The 18,446-nt window shown below is 40.6% G+C and overlaps 2 protein-coding genes across 2 annotated transcripts in view; one reads left to right on the top strand and one right to left on the bottom strand.

The window, feature by feature from the left end:
• nbas (NBAS subunit of NRZ tethering complex) overlaps positions 1-18,446 on the bottom strand; it is a 250,929-nt gene that overhangs the window by 130,628 nt on the left and 101,855 nt on the right. The window contains 4 exon segments of the mRNA XM_084082265.1: positions 12,341-12,454; positions 13,405-13,518; positions 14,217-14,329; positions 16,249-16,403. Of these exon segments, the coding sequence (XP_083938391.1) occupies positions 12,341-12,454; positions 13,405-13,518; positions 14,217-14,329; positions 16,249-16,403 (496 nt within the window).
• LOC311063891 (E3 ubiquitin-protein ligase TRIM39-like) lies at positions 2,001-10,496 on the top strand (the record flags this gene model as incomplete). The annotated part of the gene is made up of 4 exons (XM_084083525.1): positions 2,001-3,345; positions 6,888-7,163; positions 7,350-7,963; positions 10,401-10,496. The coding sequence occupies 4 exons, from the start codon at positions 2,001-2,003 to the stop codon at positions 10,494-10,496; spliced, it is 2,331 nt and encodes a 776-aa protein (XP_083939651.1).

The following is an 18,446-nucleotide window of genomic DNA, read 5'->3' as shown; positions in this document are numbered from 1 at the left end:
TAGTTATTTGAGGAAAACTAATCCTACATATTAAATTACGATCATGTTCAACATTTCATCATGTTTTTTGTACTGCATCATAATGTTGAGAGCATAAAGGAAGATTAGCATGTATTTTATGGCCTCTATTGTAAAACTGGTTCTAAAGGGTCATCTAGTATTTCTAATCTATCTCTAGATGACTCATAAATTATAGAATCACCACGACTTTGAATGAATCTCAAATGGTGTCATTTCACCATTTCATGTATTAATTATTATAATTATTATTTTTGATTCATCCTGTCACTCTACAACATCATTCTGAATCATGGCTGATTTAGTTTGGTCTGAATTATAATTACATGTTATATTATGTACAAAATAAAAACATGTATGCAAAGGAATTATGTTTAATTCAAACAGATGTCGACACACATCTGGTGTGATTTAAGCTGAAATCAAATAAATCCATATTTTCGTACAGTATGATATTTTAGCAGAAGCCACTATTTAAATGATTACAGGCTTTATGAAAAGACGAGGTGTGAGATAAAACACACAATAAACACATGATCTATTACAATATATTAATTGTTACATAAGACCACAAAGCAATCATCCCAAAGAACCACTGAAGAAGAGATGAATCAGGGTGTGTGTGTGTGTGTGTGTGTGTGTGTGTGTGTGTGTGTGTGTGTGTGTGTGTGTGTGTGTGTGTGTGTGTGTGTGTGTGTGTGTGTGTGTGTGTGTGTGTGTGCGTGAGTGTACATGTGTGAGGTCTCAGCTTTCAGCAGATGTAAGGAGGAGGTTCCAAGGAAGGAAGGAAGTCCACTCAGAGACCATGAAGAAGAAAACTATATATAACTTTCTGTTTCCTCTCTATTGTTCCTTGTCTCTATAAGTATGAGACATAAAACACTGTCCTGACTTTGATACATCTCATTCACCCACTTCACTATGTGTGGAGCATACACTATATACTGTATGTGTATTATAGGCTGTGTGTTCAGTGTTGTGTCTGAACGAGTTCAATGAACGATCGTTCATGAACTCATATTCATATTTCACGTTCTAGCATACCGTGCCGTACCTTGCGCGTGAAAAAAATACTGCCACACGCCGTCCTACTCGGGGCTAGAGAGCCTAATTTATACTTTGCAGCACGACGGTGCCCCGCGCATAAAGTAGCAGACATACACGCTCACAACGCGTCATGGATGCAACACATTGTGAGCTTGTAGGTCTGCTATGTTTTTAAAACATTATGGCTAAATATATATATATATATATATATTTTTTTCTTTATATATATATATTATTAGTAATGCTAATAGCATAACTATTAGTAATAATCTGAGTTTCAGTGTTAAAACGGATAAAATAATTGATGTCTGTGGTTGTATATGTGGCAATAATTTTGACAAATAATAACTCGCAGCAACATATTGAAAAAAATAACTATAATAGTTTAGTTCAAAATGTTTAATTATGAACTGAACTAGTTCATTTTAAAATTTGTGAACACAACTTTGAACTAGTTCAGGTAGAAAGTGAACTTTCCCAACACTGTGTGTGTGTGTGTGTGTGTGTGTGTGTGTGTGTGTGTGTGTGTGTGTGTGTGTGTGTGTGTGTGTGTGCGTGTGTGCGTGCGTGCGTGTCAGTCATGTTCTTGTAAAGGCTACGCCCCTTGCTTAAGTCATCTGACACACCAGGAAAAGGGGAGGTTGTTATTCTTAACGTTCCTCTCCCTCTCTCCCTCTCGTTCTCACACACATACACACACAAACACACCCACGCACACACACACAGAAAGAACACAAATAAGAGAAAACGCACAACTTCCAGTGAGGGAGGATCGTCTTCCACAGCTACAGACTTGGAGTTTAACAAGAACCAGGATTCACAGTGAAAGTAAACTTCAGGGAACATTCTAGAGGAGGCAGTGTTACTACGACTGACTGACTTCCTGTATTGAGCAGAGTGTTTGTATAGCTTCACTCAGAGACTAAATGGCTTCCATGTCATCTCTTCCAGAAGAGGATTATTCCTGTCCTGTGTGTCATGACATCTTTAAAGATCCTGTTATCCTGTCATGTAGCCACAGCTTCTGTAAAGCCTGTCAGCAGGAATGGTGGAGACGGAAGGGAATAAAACAATGTCCAGTTTGTAAGAAAATACATTCAACAGGTCATCTACCCCGTAACCTGGCTCTGAAGAACCTGTGTGAGGCCTTCATACAGGAGAGACAGAGAGCTTCAAAACGTAAGAGAACTTCATCAGGGTCTGAGGATCTCTGCAGTCTGCATGCTGAACTCAAACTGTTCTGTCTGGATTGTCAACAGCCAGTGTGTGTTGTGTGTCGAGATTCTAAAAAACACACCAACCACAGTTTCAGACCCATCGATGAAGCTGCTCTGGATCACAAGGAGGAAGTCCAGAAATCACTGAAGACTTTACAGGAGAAACTGAAGGTTTTTAATAAAGTTAAAACAAACTGTGACCAAACAGCAAAATACATTAAGGTCCAGGCCCAGAACACAGAGAGGCAGATTAAGGAAGAGATTAAGAAGCTTCATCAGTTTCTGCAAGAGGAAGAGGAGGCCAGCATCACTGCACTGAGGGATGAAGAGCAGCAGAAGAGTCAGATGATGAAGGAGAAGATTGAGGGTCTGAACAGAGACATATTAACCCTTTCAAACAACATCAGAGCCATAGAGGAGGAGCTGAGAGCTGAACACATCTCATTCCTGCAGAACTACAAGACCACAATGGAAAGAGTCCAGTTAACACTGCAGGACCCACAGCTGGTCTCAGGACCACTGATAGACGTGACCAAACACCTGAACAACCTGACCTTCAGAGTCTGGAACAAGATGAAGAACATTGTCTCCTACACTCCTGTCATTCTGGACCCCAACACTGCCCATCCAGCATACACCCTGTCTGATGATCTGACCAGTGTGAGATGGGGGAAAAGACATCAGCTTCCTGACAACCCAGAGAGGTTTGACCACTATGGCTTTGTCCTGGGTTCTGAGGGCTTTAACTCAGGGACTCACAGCTGGGATGTTGAGGTTGGAGACAATGCACACTGGTCACTGGGTGTGTTAGCAGAGTCTTACCAGAGGAAGGGAGACAGAGGGGGTCAACACTGGAGAACAAGGTTATATGAAGGTAAATATGCAGCATACTCCCCATCAGGGTCAACCACTTTTCTCTCATTGAAGCAGAAACCTCAGAAGATCAGAGTCCAGCCGGACTGGAATGAAGGAAAGCTGTCATTCTCTGATCCTGATACTAACACACACATACACACCTTCACACACACTTTCACTGAAACACTCTTTCCATACATTTACAATGGTCATACTGTCCCTCTGAAGATGTGATCAGTGTAACTGTGGAACAACATAGTTAGATATGATGATGATGATGATGATGATGATAAAGAAGATATTGAAGGAGTATAATAACTCAGTTTCATACAATCTATGTGATTCTGTTGTGGTCTAGAAGAACATTCAATATTTACTTCATGTTTTTAAAGACACACTTTAATAATGACATCACTTCATGTGATGTCATCAAGTTATGTTGTTATGGATCTATTGTTTAAATAATGATAGACTATTGTCTATTATCCATTGTCTATGATCAATATTTAGCAGACTTTCAAGGTATTGTAGTTTGTCCATATCTTGATACTTTATGATACTTATTATATGTTGCTGTCAGGCAGAAACCTCCATCTCCGTATTTTAACTTTGTGTTATTTTTTTGTAAATTAATGTCCTAACTGATCAAACGTCAGTCACACTAAAGTATCAAAAGTAGCAGATCTACAAGCCCGAAACACAGCGTGACACATGGTGAGCTTGTAGATCTGCAACTTTTGAATTTGAGTCCTGAAAAGTAACAGTTTTGGGCGTATGAGGTTTACAGCTGACAGACACAATACTTATATATTACAATACTTATATATTACAATACTTATATTACAATACAATCACAGAATCAAAATGTTTTTGACAGCTTTACTTACTAGTTACTTCACATATTTAGATTAGTAATTAATCTAATCATAAAATAAAACATATTTAATTGTTTTTAGAAAATAGCAGATCTACAAGCTGAAAAATGTGTCGTGCTGCTTGTAGATCTGCTATGCTGTGAATAGCCTGAGAATTAAATAGGGCTTAAGTGGTTTATAATCAATAGTTATAATCCAATAGAATGATATGGTTCTGAATTCAGCATAATGACTATTTTTATTTTGCTTTAATGTTGATGATAATACTTTGTGTACAATTGTGAGGTTTTGAATGCAGGACTTTTACTTTGGTATTGCTACTTTATCTCAATTAAACAAAACAAAAACAAACATGACTGTTTCTTCCACCACTGATAGTAATACTAACAATAATGTTATGATTACAATAAGGTAGATTATGTAGATAGTGATGGTTATTAATCATTAATCTGCAGCAGCTGAGAGAGAAACGTGTAAGCGCTCTGTGAAGGCCTTATGTACCACGAGGCACCAAGTGGAAAAAATAAATAAATATATATATATATATATATATATATATATATATATATATATATATATATATATATATATATATATATATATATATATATATATATATATATATATATATATATATATATATATATATATATATATATATATATATATATATATATATATATATATATATATATATATATATATATATATATATATATATATATATATATATATATATATATATATATATATATATATATATATATATATATATATATATAAGGTCAGGACGCATTTTTGGTTTACGGACCCATTTACTTTTTTTCTTTAACTTTTTTTACATTTCAAAAGATTTTCTAAATGTTCTAAAGAAAATCAGATTGTTTCAGAAATTAAAAAAAAAAACAATTTCACAAAATATATAATCATTAAACAAATAATCTTCATGCTCACTGAACTGTTCTGTTAACTGTTTAGTCACTTAATGATACAGGAGACAGTGTTTCTGATGTGTAATGATACAGAGACAGTGTTTCTGATGTGTAATGATACAGAGACAGTGTTTCTGATGTGTAATGATACAGAGACAGTGTTTATGATGTGTAACGTGACTTCATTCGTAATTAAAGTCTGACTATAGAAAGATTATCTGAAGTCATGGTTGTTTTTATAGTGAAATAGTGGATTTTCATGATTCATAACTGCTTGTCTAGTCTTATAACAGGGTGTGTTGACATGACATCTTTGACTAAAACTGGTGTGTGGTTATTTGGGGAAAACTAATCCTACATATTGAATTACAATCATGTTCAACATTTCATCATGTTTTTTGTACTGCATCATAATGTTGAGAGCATAAAGGAAGATTAGCATGTAATTTATGGCCTCTATTGTAAAACTGGTTCTAATTGGTCATCTAGTATTTCTAATCTATTTCTAGGTTACTCATAAATTATAGAATCACCACGACTTTGAATGAATCTCAAATGGTATCATTTCACCACTTCAGGTATTAATTATTACAATTATTATTTTTGATTCATCCTGTCACTCTACAACATCATTCTGAATCATGGCTGATTTAGTTTGGTCTGAATTATAATTACATTTTAGATATGTACAAAATAAAAACATGTATGCAAAGGAATTATGTTTAATAATAGATTAAATAATCTGGTGTGATTTAAGCTGTAATCAAATAAATCCATATTTTCGTACAGAATGATATTTTAGCAGAAGCCACTATTTAAATGATTAAATGCTTTATGAAACAACGATGTGAGGTAAAACACACAATAAACACATGATCTATTACAATGTATTCATTGTTACATAAGACCACAAACATCCCAAAGAACCACTGAAGATGAGATGAATCAGGGTGTCTGTGTGTGTGTGTGTGTGTGTGTGTGTGTGTGTGTGTGTGTGTGTGTGTGTGTGTGTGTGTGTGTGTGTGTGTGTGTGTGTGTGTGTGTGTGTGTGTGTGTGTGTGTGTGTGTGTGTGCGTGCGCGTGTGTCATGGTCTTGTAAAGGCTACGCCCATTGCATAAGTCATCTGACACCAGGAAACGGGGAGGTTGTGATTCTTAACATTCATCTCTGATGACTCTCTCTCCTCTCCCCCTCTCTCTCTCTCTCTATGTCTCTCTCTCACACACAAAGAAACGGAGAGGAGAACAGTAAGATTTGCCGACTCATCTGACACACCAGGAAACGGGGAGGTTGTTATTCTTAACGTTCCTCTCCCTCTCGTTCTCTCTCTCTCTCTCACACACACACACACACACACACACACACACACACACACACACACACACACAGAAAGAAGACAAATAAGAGCAAACGCAACCTTTCAACTGAGGGAGGATCGTCTTCCACAGCTACAGACTTGGAGTTTAACAATAAACTGGATTCACAGTGAAAGTAAACTTCAGGGAACATTCTAGAGGAGGAAGTGTTACTACGACTGACTGATTTCTTGTATTGAGCACAGTGTTTGTAGCTTCACTCAGAGAATAAATGGCTTCCACGTCGTCTCTTCCAGAAGAGGATTATTCCTGTCCTGTGTGTCATGACATCTTTAAAGATCCTGTTATAATGTCATGTAGCCACAGCTTCTGTAATGACTGTGTGCAGACACGGTGGAGAAAGAAGGGAAAAAAGGAATGTCCAGTTTGTAAGGAAATACATTCAACAGATCATCTACCCCGTAACCTGGCTCTTAAGAACCTGTGTGAGGCCTTCATACAGGAGAGACAGAGAGCTTCAAAACGTAAGAGAACTTCATCAGGGTCTGAGGATCTCTGCAGTCTGCATGCTGAACTCAAACTGTTCTGTCTGGAATGTCAACAGCCAGTGTGTGTTGCGTGTGGAGATTCTGAAAAACACACCAACCACAGTTTCAGACCCATCGATGAAGCTGCTCTGGATCACAAGGAGGAAGTCAAGAAATCACTGGAGACTTTACAGGTGAAACTGGAGTACTTTAAACGCGCTGAACCATACTGTGACCTAACAGCAGAATACATTAAGGTCCAGACCGGGGAAACAGAGAGGAAGATTAAGGAACAGTTTAAGAAGATTCGTCAGTTTCTAAAAGAGGAAGAGGAGGCCAGCATCAAGGCACTGAGGGATGAAGAGCAGCAGAAGAGTCAGATGATGAAGGAGAAGATTGAGGATCTGAAGAGAGACAAATTAACCATTTCAACAACAATCAAACACAATCAAACACTAATACATGAGGCGCTGAGAGCTGAAAACATCTCATTCCTGAAGAACTACAAGACCACAATGGAAAGAGCCCAGTTCACACTGCAGGACCCACAGCTGGTCTCAGGAACACTGATAGACGTAACCAAACACCTGCACAACCTGACCTTCAGAGTCTGGAACAAGATGAAGGACATTGTCTCCTACACTCCTGTCATTCTGGACCCCAACACTGCCTGGCCAGGCCTCATCCTGTCTGATGATCTGACTAGCATAGATGGAAAGGTAAAGCATCTTTTTGAGACACAGCATGTTCCTGACAACCCAGAGAGGTTTTGCCGCGGTGGGTATGTCCTGGGTTCTGAGGGCTTTAACTCAGGGACTCACAGCTGGGATGTTGGGGTTGGAGATATACAAGACTGGATGCTGGGTGTGTTACCAGAGTCTTTCCAGATGATTGATCCAGATGAAGACTTAGATCCAGAACCAATATGGGGTATACGTTTTTGTTTTCATGACTATAAATACAGATCAAGCAACTCAACAAATTCATTCACTCCTCTCTTATTGAAGCAGAATCCTCAGAGGATCAGAGTCCAGCTGGACTGGGATGAAGGAAAGCTGTCATTCTCTGATCCTGATACTAACACACACATACACACCTTCACACACACTTTCACTGAAACACTCTTTCCATTCATTTGCACTGATCATGTTCCTATGAAGATGTTACCAGGAAAGGTCAGTGTAACTGTGGATGATGTAGTTTGACATGATTGATGATGATGATGATGATGATGATGAAGGAGTATAATAACTCCGTTTCATAGATTATATGTGATTATGTTGTGGTCTAGAAGAACATCCAATATTAACTTTTATGTTTTAAAGCCACACTTTAAAAATGACATCACTTCATGTGTTGTCATCAACAAGTTATGTTGTTATGGATCTATTGTTTAGATAATGGTCGACTATTGTCTATTATTAATCGTCTATGATCAATAATAAGTAACATTTCAAGGTATTTTAGTAAGTCCATATCTTGATACTTTATTATACTTATCGTTGCTGTCAGGCAGAAACCTCTATCTCCATATTTTAACTTTGTGTTGTTTTGTAAATGAATGTCCTAACTGATCATACTACGGCGTCAGACGAAAGTATCAAAAGTAGCAGATCTACAAGCTCGAAACGTGGCGTGAAGCGACACATTTTGAGCTTGTAGATCTGCTACTCTTGCAAAATAACAGTTTTGGACATACAGTATGAGGTTTACAGCCGACAGAGACAATACTTATATAATACAATACATCACATAATAAAATGTACTTTTAACTCCACTACATGTTTTAACAGCTTTACTTACTAGTTACTTCACATATTTAGATTAGTAATTAATCTAATCATTAAATACAAAATATTGTAATTGTTTTTAGAAAATAGCAGATCTACAAGCTGAAAAATGTGTTGTGATGCTTATAGATCTGCTATTTTGTGAATAGCCTGAGCATTAAACAGGGCTTAAGTGGTTTATGATGTTATAATCCAATAGAATGATATGGTTCTGAATTCAGCATAATGACTATTTTTATTTTGCTTCTTTAATGTTGATGATAGTACTTTTGTACAATTGTGAGGTTTTGAATGGAGGACTTTTACTTTGGTATTGCTACTTTTACTCAATTAAACAAAACAAAGACAAACACGACTGTTTCTTCCACAACTGATAGTAATACTAACAATAATGTCATGATTACAATAAGGTAGATGAGGGGTCTTCAGGGGTTTTCAGGCCAAGGACCCCCTAGCTGAGAGAGAGATGAAGCAGGGACCCCCTCTATATTGTATGAAAATTGTGTTTCAGATTCAACTTTTTTTGTTTACTTGGTCTGCTCTTTTTACCCTCTACACCAAACAGCAGAAAAAAAGCAGATCTACGATCTGAAGTTGTAGATCTGCTTTTTTTTTGGCAAAAGTAAGGGATAAACAGCGCAGATGATACTCCCGGCCAAAACCCATTAAGACCTGAGGCCGCTTCTAAACATTTTTTAAATCATAACAGTTCTTTGAAAAAATATATAAAAAAAAACATTTTTACAATTTTTCAAAAATAGCAGATCTACAAGCTGCGCGCTATGAGCTTGTAGATCTGCTATTTTTGAAAAGAAATCTAAAATGACACAGAGATTAGGAGGAGGACAGAGGGAGAGGCAGAGAGAGAGAGAGAGAGAGAGACAGCAGAAGTCGTTAAAGAGGCGAGATGATCTCGGAACATTCTGGAGTGTGGGGCAAGAAAACACTAATAGCTTTCCCAGGTTTTGGTAGGGGAGGGGGAGAGCGCCAGAGGTCCTACCGAGGACAATTCAGAGCCCACATTAGAATGAATGTAATAATAGCAGGAGGGGGGGGGGGGGCTTAAACTAGCCTGGGACCGGACGAATCTGCGAGTGCAAAAAAAATTTGCACTCTCCAGAATCCATTTCCTGCTCCAGAAGACGTGGCTAACCAATCAGGGCCCAGTATTAAAATACGGGAGACTGTGATTGGTAGTCGGTTGTAGGTCTAACCAATTGCGTACAGAGCCATTGTTTTGATCCCGCCCCCATGGGGAAAAAACACTTCCTCATAGATAGAGGCACCAGACTCATATCCACACAGTGATATAGTTTGGTATACGCGAGGCTAGGCTTGAAAAACTGGGGGAGAGGTGAACTTGATGTCAGGCAAGATGCCCATAAAACAGGGGTCTTCAACAGGGCGTCCGGGACTCCTAGGGGGTCCTCACAGCTACTATAGGGGGTCCGCCAAATCTTTGTGTGATAGGATTTACATGAACCACTTGAACCATAGAATTCCTTTTCTGAGGGGAACATTAGCCGAAAATAGCAGATCTACAAGCTCTCAACGCCTCGCGCCGCGAGGCGTTGAGAGCTTGTAGATCTGCTATTTTTGGCAAAGAGGCTATAGGCGTAGAGGGAAAAAAGAGCAGACTAAGTAAAAAAAACATTAATCTGAAACACAATTTTATACAATATAGAGTAGGGGGTCCCTGCTTCATCTTTTTCTTAGCTAGGGGGTCCTTGGCCTGAAAACGTTGAAGACCCTTGCCCTAAAATGTCAAATAAACATGTTTGTGTTCTTGCTGCGTTCCCTCTGTGGTCCCACTGGGGTTCAGGAAAAGAACAGGATTGTGAAAGAGGTAGACGTACAACCCCTCAGAGAAATTGGGGAGACCGAGAGGTGCCCCGAGTCAGGAGGGAGGGGGACATAGATTATGTGGATCATTGTAGCTGCTACGATGCTGCTTGCTTACTTTCTGATGCTGTGAACCTTTTCTATATTAAACTCTCGTATGATGTAATGTGTCGCGACTGGACGTACGTTCTTATACCAACCCCACCTGAAGTTTGATGATGATGATGAGTAGGACCTCGTAAATCAACATCTACAATGGTTATTAATCATTAATCTGCAGCAGCTGAGAGAGAAAAGTGTAAGCGCTCTGTGAAGGCATTACTGTATGTGCCACGAGACCAAGTGGAGATATAATAATATATATTAGGTAACAGGTAACATGAATCATTTGGGTATATATATATATATATATATATATATATATATATATATATATATATATATATATATATATATATATATATATATATATATATATATATATATATATTAATATAATAGGTAACAGGTAACATGAATCATTTGGGTTTCAAGGTATGAATTAAATCATCACAATAATAAATATAGCAACAAAGATGTGATTTGGAGTTTCAAGACAAAACTAGACTCACATATCAGTTTGTAAATGATTCAGTCACTAGAGAATCACAACAATCTGACAGCTTTAGATGTTAAAACTGAATGCAAACAATTAGGGAGGATACGAAAAGCTGCTTTTCCAGACAGCTTTGTAGAACTTGGTAAAGTGTCTTCATATGAACAAATATGTTACAGAAGGATTGATAAGTCGACCAGTGTCTCCCAAACATTGGGTCAGGATGCATTTTTGGTTTACAGACCTATTTCCTTTTTTTACATTTCAAAAGATTTTCTCAATGTTCCACCCTAACCCAAAAAAATAATAATTCATAAAAACAATTAACACAAAATATATAATAATAATTAAACTAATGTTCTTCATGCTCACTGAACTGTTCTGTTAACTGTTTAGTCACTTAATGATACAGGAGACAATGTTTCTGATTGTTTGTTTGTTTGGTCTGAATTGTAATGAAATTAAAGATCTGTAAAGAAAACTGTATGCGAAGGAATTAAGAATATATTAATTCAAACAGATGTCGACCACACATCTGGTGTGATTTAAGCTGAAATCAAATAAAGCTATACTTAAATTATGATATTGTACAGTATGACCTTTAACACATTGACTGCCATCGGCTAATCTCAGAACGTCCATCGTAGTGCCAAGCAATTTCTTACCTTTTTTGTTTTTTTGATTCCGTCATAGGCCCCGCTAAATCCGTTTAAAATCCGCGTTCATTTGGTTCGACACAAACACGGGACCCGACCGAACAAAACGCTGAAAACCGTGCGGCGATCCGACACTGCATTCTGGAGAACGAGAGGAAAACGCTAAAATGGTGGATGCGGTGAGAAAAACAACAAGCCAGAGATAATGGCGTCCAAAGTTGACCGCTAGACAGGAAACGGAGGCGGGAGAAAAACCGGAAACAGTATTATTTCGTTTCCGGTCCGCCCACTTCGAGACCGGAAGTGCAAAAAAAATCCGGAATCTGCACCTGCACGATTTAACATGGGAAAACTACGGGACTACGGGCTACGGGAACGGCAGTTAACGGTTGGATTTAACGGCCCGTAGGACTACGGGCCTGGCAGTGGATGTGTTAAGCGAAGGCCAATATTTAAAATATTAAAAGGGTTATTGGAACGACAAGGTGTGAGGTACAGTATAATACACAATAAACACATTTATTACATTATTAATTGTTATATACTGTAGCACCACAAACATCCCAAAGAACCACTGAAGAAGCGATGAAGCACTGTGTGTGTGTGTGTGTGTGTGTGTGTGTGTGTGTGTGTGTGTGTGTGTGTGTGTGTGTGTGTGTGTGTGTGTACCTGCAGCCATGAGGTCTTGACAGTGGATGTAGGAAGCCTTGAAGTCCAGACACTGGAGAGCCTGCTCCGCCAGCAGGGTCAACACCTGACCCTTACGCTTGACCTCCTCGTCTCCTACACACACACACACACACACACACACACACACACACACACACACACACACACACACACACACACAGAGTTACCAACCCTTCCACTTACATATGTTCTCTCAATACTGCACCACGCTACAGAGAGGAACACTTAGAATCCTTAGTGCAGGGGTCTTCAACGTTTTAAGGCCAAGGACCCCCTAGCTGAGAGAGAAACAAAGCAGGGACCCCCTCCTCTATACTGTATAAAATTGTGTTGCAGATTCAACTTTTTCTGTTCACTTGGTCTGCTCTTTTTCCCTCTATGCCTCTTTGCCAAAAATAGCCGATCTGCAAGCTCACAACGCCTCGTGTGTGTGTGTGTGTGTGTGTGTGTGTGTGTGTGTGTGTGTGTGTGTGTGTGTGTGTGGTGTATATGACTGCATTCTCTGTTGTATTCAAGAGTCAGTCAAACATTGTGTGTAAATCCATTTGATCCTTTCATCTGGTGCTTGGAGGACAAACTGCAGGGTGTGAAGTAAAGGTGGGAAAAAACTAAAGAAAAAAAAAAGAACCAAACAAAATTCAAAGTATCTTGAAAGCTTAGATCAGCATGCCCCCCACATACCTACAGCATGCCCCCCAAATACCTACAGCATGCCCCCCACATACCTACAGATATGTTCTGCAGAACACCACAATATCAAATATTTTCCCACGTCTCTCTCTCTCTCTCTCTCTCTCTCTCTCAACCCCCTCCAGTGGCGTCAAACACTATGTCTTACCTCATCTTCATCAGGATGTGTGTGTGTGTGTGTGTGTGTGTGTGTGTGTGTGTGTGTGTGTGTGTGTGTGTGTGTGTGTGTGTGTGTGTGTGTGTGTGTGTGTGTGTGTGTGTGTGTGTGTGTGTGTGTGTGTGTGTGTGTGCGTGCGTGCGTGCGTGTGTGTGTGCGTGTGTGTGTGTGTGTGTGTGTGTGCGCGCGCGTGTACCTGCCACCCGGAGCAGAGCAGCCAGGTTGAGCAGTGTAGCAGCTTGTCTGTAGGCTGTAGAACACTGAGAGATGCACTGCTCTACCACAGAGACACGGTCAGACCGCAGGCGCACTGACAGAGAAAACACAACGACAAGAACAACACACATTATACAACAGGTAGTTCCGACCAAGCAATGTGATTGGTTGAAATAGCTACTGTATCTAGCCGTGCGTTCAAACCAGCATGATAGCACGGGCCTAATCACATTAATAAATCACTCCGCACTGCAGTCCGCACCTGATTAGACCATATATGGCACAGCTGTGCTGTGACGTCACGCTGTCCCACGGTAGGAAAACAAACAGACGAAAACAAACAGCACGGCGAAAATAGCCGATCTACAAGTTCCTGACCGCATTACTGGCGTGGCAATAATGACGGTAAAGCACACCCTCTCGTGTAATATTGCTTAAATATGATCCACTAGGGGGCAACATAACAATATGTTCCTGTATGTTCTTCAAGACAGGCTTGCTGATACTGAAGACAGTTGATTAACATATTGTCTGCCAATGGCGTAATATTAAAACATTTTATGTGTTTCTAGTGATTGCGCTAGAGGGCGCTCTTCGCCAACCTATGAATGATGCCTTGACTTCCAGAGAAGGATGCACCCGGAAATGACGTCATCTAAAACATTTCCCCCCCTTCTTCTAAAATGCTATCAGATTTATACAAATACATTTATCTCAGATTCATTTTCCCAGAGATGGTCTTTCAGGTGGCCTGGCAGGTCTTTCTTTTATTTGTGTCTTGGCTGCCTTTACCTTGCAGAGGCAGGATGTTGACACTGAAGTCCTCCAGCAGAGAGAGGGCGCTGATGAGGTCCAGTTCCTCCTGGATGGCTGGAGGACGATCTGTGATGAGCTGGAGACACGCCCTGATGTACACACACACACAAATAATAATAAAATATATACCTTAAACAACAGTTTAGCCACTTCCTACTTAATGACATGTGGTCATTATAGGCAAAGACATTTGAAAATGTAAAGAAACAAACGTTTCCCATCCAAATATAGCAGAATCAATGGGTGACTTAAACATAATCAGAGTGCTGAAAATGAGACTTTATGGAGACATAATGAATAACCACATTAGTTCATCTGTATGAAAACCAGGCCATCGATGGTTGTAACTATCTGCACTGAGGCCCACAATGGAGAGTGCGTGTGTGTGTGTGTGTGTGTGTGTGTGTGTGTGTGTGTGTGTGTGTGTGTGTGTGTGTGTGTGTGTGTGTGTGTGCGTGCGTGCGTGCGTACATATAGGAGCAAACAAGGGGTTAACAGCTCAGATGCTGCTCACGATGGTAAAAGCTGCAGTAGTGACACAGCAGAAACATCTGGAAGCCAGTAATGAAGCAGGGTGTGAGCTGAACATTCCAAAGAATGTAGTAAGATAGTGTTTGTGGCGTTTGTGCAGAACCTGAAGTGATGATAATAGAGGACCTCTAAATACCTGCATACACCTAGCAGGGAACTGGGACAGTAATTGGGTCGTCACTCATTTATAGTAACCAATACAGATGTCCCCCCCACCCCTCCCCCACCAGACACACACAGACAGCACCATCTATCTCCCCCCATCCCACTGTGTGTGTGTGTGTGTGTGTGTGTGTGTGTGTGTGTGTGTGTGTGTGTGTGTGTGTGTGTGTGTGTGTGTGTGTGTGTGTGTGTGTGTGTGTGTGTGTGTGTGTGTGTTTGTGCGTGCGTGCGTGCGCGTCAACACGGTCTCATTACATCTCTAGCTCTGGCCTGTTCACCATCTTTCCTCCTCTTTCATTGGTCAGGACAAAGCTCTGTGTTTCCTGTCCAGAAGGCCGCTGGAGAACAGCTTTGATGTCAGTCTGTTGACAACATCAAATCGTTGTTGTCGGGCAGAAACCTCGTATCTCCATTAGTTTGGTTTCAATGGCTTCTTTGGGCGTTTTCTTGGTAACGCTTAACGGTAAGAAATTGTATCACACACTTGTCCCGGCCGAGCCACACATTCTAATGTATATATTGGGGGGGTTTTGTCAACCGTGCGGGCGACATGCCGGGACACTTTTGGCGGGAAGAATATGTTATCATTATTATGAAGTGTTTTGCCATTGGCATGGCAGACACACTAATAATAATAATAAAACTACTACTAATTCCGAGGATGAGAGAACCATTGCATCCCAGATGTCTTTCTGCTCACAAGTCATAGTAACACAGTTAAAGGGATTCTAGGCAACATTAAGCCTAAATAAAAAAAAAATATATATATATATATATATATATATATATTTTGCATTGTTTCCCCTCTATCAGCCACTATATAATGATGCTGGGGTGTTTTCCTGCATTGAAACACAGTCCTCTTTCTGAAATCCGTATTTTCCCTACTATTTATGTTTGTCCGGGGCGTAAATTAACGCACGCATGTGCGCGTCCGTGCGCGTCCGTGTCCGTGTGAACTTTTTACTTTCGGTTTTAAGACGCTCTCAAACTTCGTTTTTGAGGCACAGAATTTACTTTTAAGATAGCGTTTGGATAGAATTTAGTTGTTTAACTTCATATATGTGGTCAATTTATCATGAAAGAGCCTATTTAAAAATAAAAATTCAGAGAACCAGCAGGGGCGGGCAGTTCCGCGAATTATATCCGAATAAAGGAACCTATTTTCGGCATGGCCCCTTCAGAAGTCCCCTTAGCTCTATGGAAGTCCCTCCTGCGTCACCCCCTGGTGGTCGGGGAAACAAACTGCTGGAGGCGCGGTGTTTGTTTATCTCTGACTCGCCGTCAATGCCTTTAAGACACCCAGGCTCCTCACCTGGCCAGGTCCATGCAGGGGTCCGTCAGTGTGGTGGAGGAGTTGAAGTATTCTCTGGCAGCGGCCAGCACCAGCTCCACACTCCTGTCATAGGACACTCTGAGCCCCTGACCTTTACCCCGGAAGGAAAGGCTGACCGGCACGTCCTGACTGACCTGGGAACAGTAATGCAACGTTCAGTAAAGGCTGCACAACAACATGTCACAGAGTGGTTCAAGTACTGATGAAAACAACATCCAAACTACAATTGAAATCTCAAGATTTCAATCTCGTCTAGTTAGACTTCTGGTGGGGCGCATTCAAGACAATCACATTGCATATAGTGTTCTGTCACTATGAACGTCAGATCTCACCAAAATAAACAAAAAGGTATTAACACATTGGGTGCCAGAGGTTTATTAAAATATTATACGTTGAGTGCCTGCATTTCTTCCATCCACTTGCGTTATACGTTTCGTGCTGTAGAAGCCCCGACGCGGAAGTGCATGTAAACAAAGCATGCGTGCGAGACGGCGGAGGGTCCCGACTAACGCCTGGAACAATATTATTTCCAACGCGATCTTCCATTGCAGCATGATTGCCGATCGAAAACGGCTCGTTTCCAACATGTTAAAAAGAAATGGAGATATTAAGCTTTTAGTCAAGGAGATAACATTGGAAACGCCGACCGGAAGGATTTTTGACATGGATCCACATCCAGCCTCTTCTTCTCAGAAACTCCTTGGGTGATCTCAAAGTTTCGTTTTAGCGCCCAACGTGGGCCCCTCGTATAAAAATACAATTGGGTCAATAACGGTCCGGACCGGTTTCGGCACTTCTCGTTTGGATCCTCAAAAACGGTCCGGACCGTTTATGGCACTTGATGTGTTAAAATATGTGATTTAGCGCAAGGATCATAGGCACCCGGGGTGGAGTTATGAAAGGTGCATTCTGTACCATTCATTCTAGGATATCATATCATAGAAATGGTAAGAAAACCGTGGGGCAAAACTCCCCTTTAAAACAGTACGTACATAACCAGGGGTGCACATAACTGGCAGCGCATGCGTGGTCAAAATGCATGCTGAGCGCACGGCACATCAGACGAAGGGAAGCGATTCCGCGCACCAACAGCTGGGACCGCTGGGACAGGAATTTACTTCCTGAAGCCACACTCACACGATCACGCTAAAGCAGTAGTCGGCCCCATACGCAGCCATTAGGCGGAGGGGGGGAGGGGACGCATGCTGCAAGTGGGTGAACCCCCCCCCCCCCCCCCTGTTGACAAAACGAGGGGGACCTTTTATTTTCCATTTATTTGGTGAGCACCAAGTAACATCTCCAGGTGCTCTTCTGAGTACTAGACCAAAAAAGTTATGTGCACCCCTGTACATAACTGTCTGCCTATGAGAGAAATGCTTCTAATCTTAAAGGCGGTATAAGTGATGATATGTAATTCTTAACACATTGAGTGCCAAAAACGGTCCGGACCGTTTTTCATAATCCAAACGAGGTGTGTTTTTTTTTTTTCCCTTCACAGCACCAGGAGATATAATTTTACGAACATTTAGACTCCAATCCACTTCCTTGTTAAGTTATGACTTCAAAAGCCTGTATCTCGGCTCCTGTGTACTTTTTGTTTTTACGATGTATTTTCGACTATTTTCAACTGGCTGCAACTATGGAACGGATTACCGAATGTTTTTAATCTTTTTCCCCGGATTGTACGAGACCTCTATGTGTGTAATGAGGCAGGGACGGATTACGGCTTGGGCAAAGTGTGCACATGCACAGGGCCCTGAGCCAATGGGGGGCCTTGGATTTAATAGGCTTTTAAAAAAATATATATAATATATATATATATACCCTAACCCTAACCCTAAAACCGAAATAAAGTAACCAAAAAACGCCCCAAAACGGCCAATATAACCGCAATAACCGCAAAAAAATCCGCGCGCGCTTCGCGCGCGGGGGGGGGGGGGGGGGTCCGTTGCGATTTTGTGCACAGGGCCCATTTCCACTTTAATCCGTCTATGTAATGAGGGTATCACCGTGAGGACGGTGATCACTGAAAATGTTTTGTGACTACTTGAAAAAGGTCCAAAAAAGGTTAAAAATCCAGGCACTGGAGGTACCCTGTTTTGAAAAACCCCTGGCACTCAATGTGTTAAAATAGTGTTACATAGCTCTATATTCTGATAGCAATCATTGCTATAGAG

The sequence above is a fragment of the Gymnoscopelus microlampas genome, assembly GCF_963454915.1.
Source record: "Gymnoscopelus microlampas genome assembly, chromosome: 16".
In the NCBI taxonomy this organism is placed as follows: Eukaryota; Metazoa; Chordata; class Actinopteri; order Myctophiformes; family Myctophidae; genus Gymnoscopelus; species Gymnoscopelus microlampas.
Note: the sequence above shows the minus strand (reverse complement) of the source record. Positions and strands in the feature narration are given on the sequence as shown.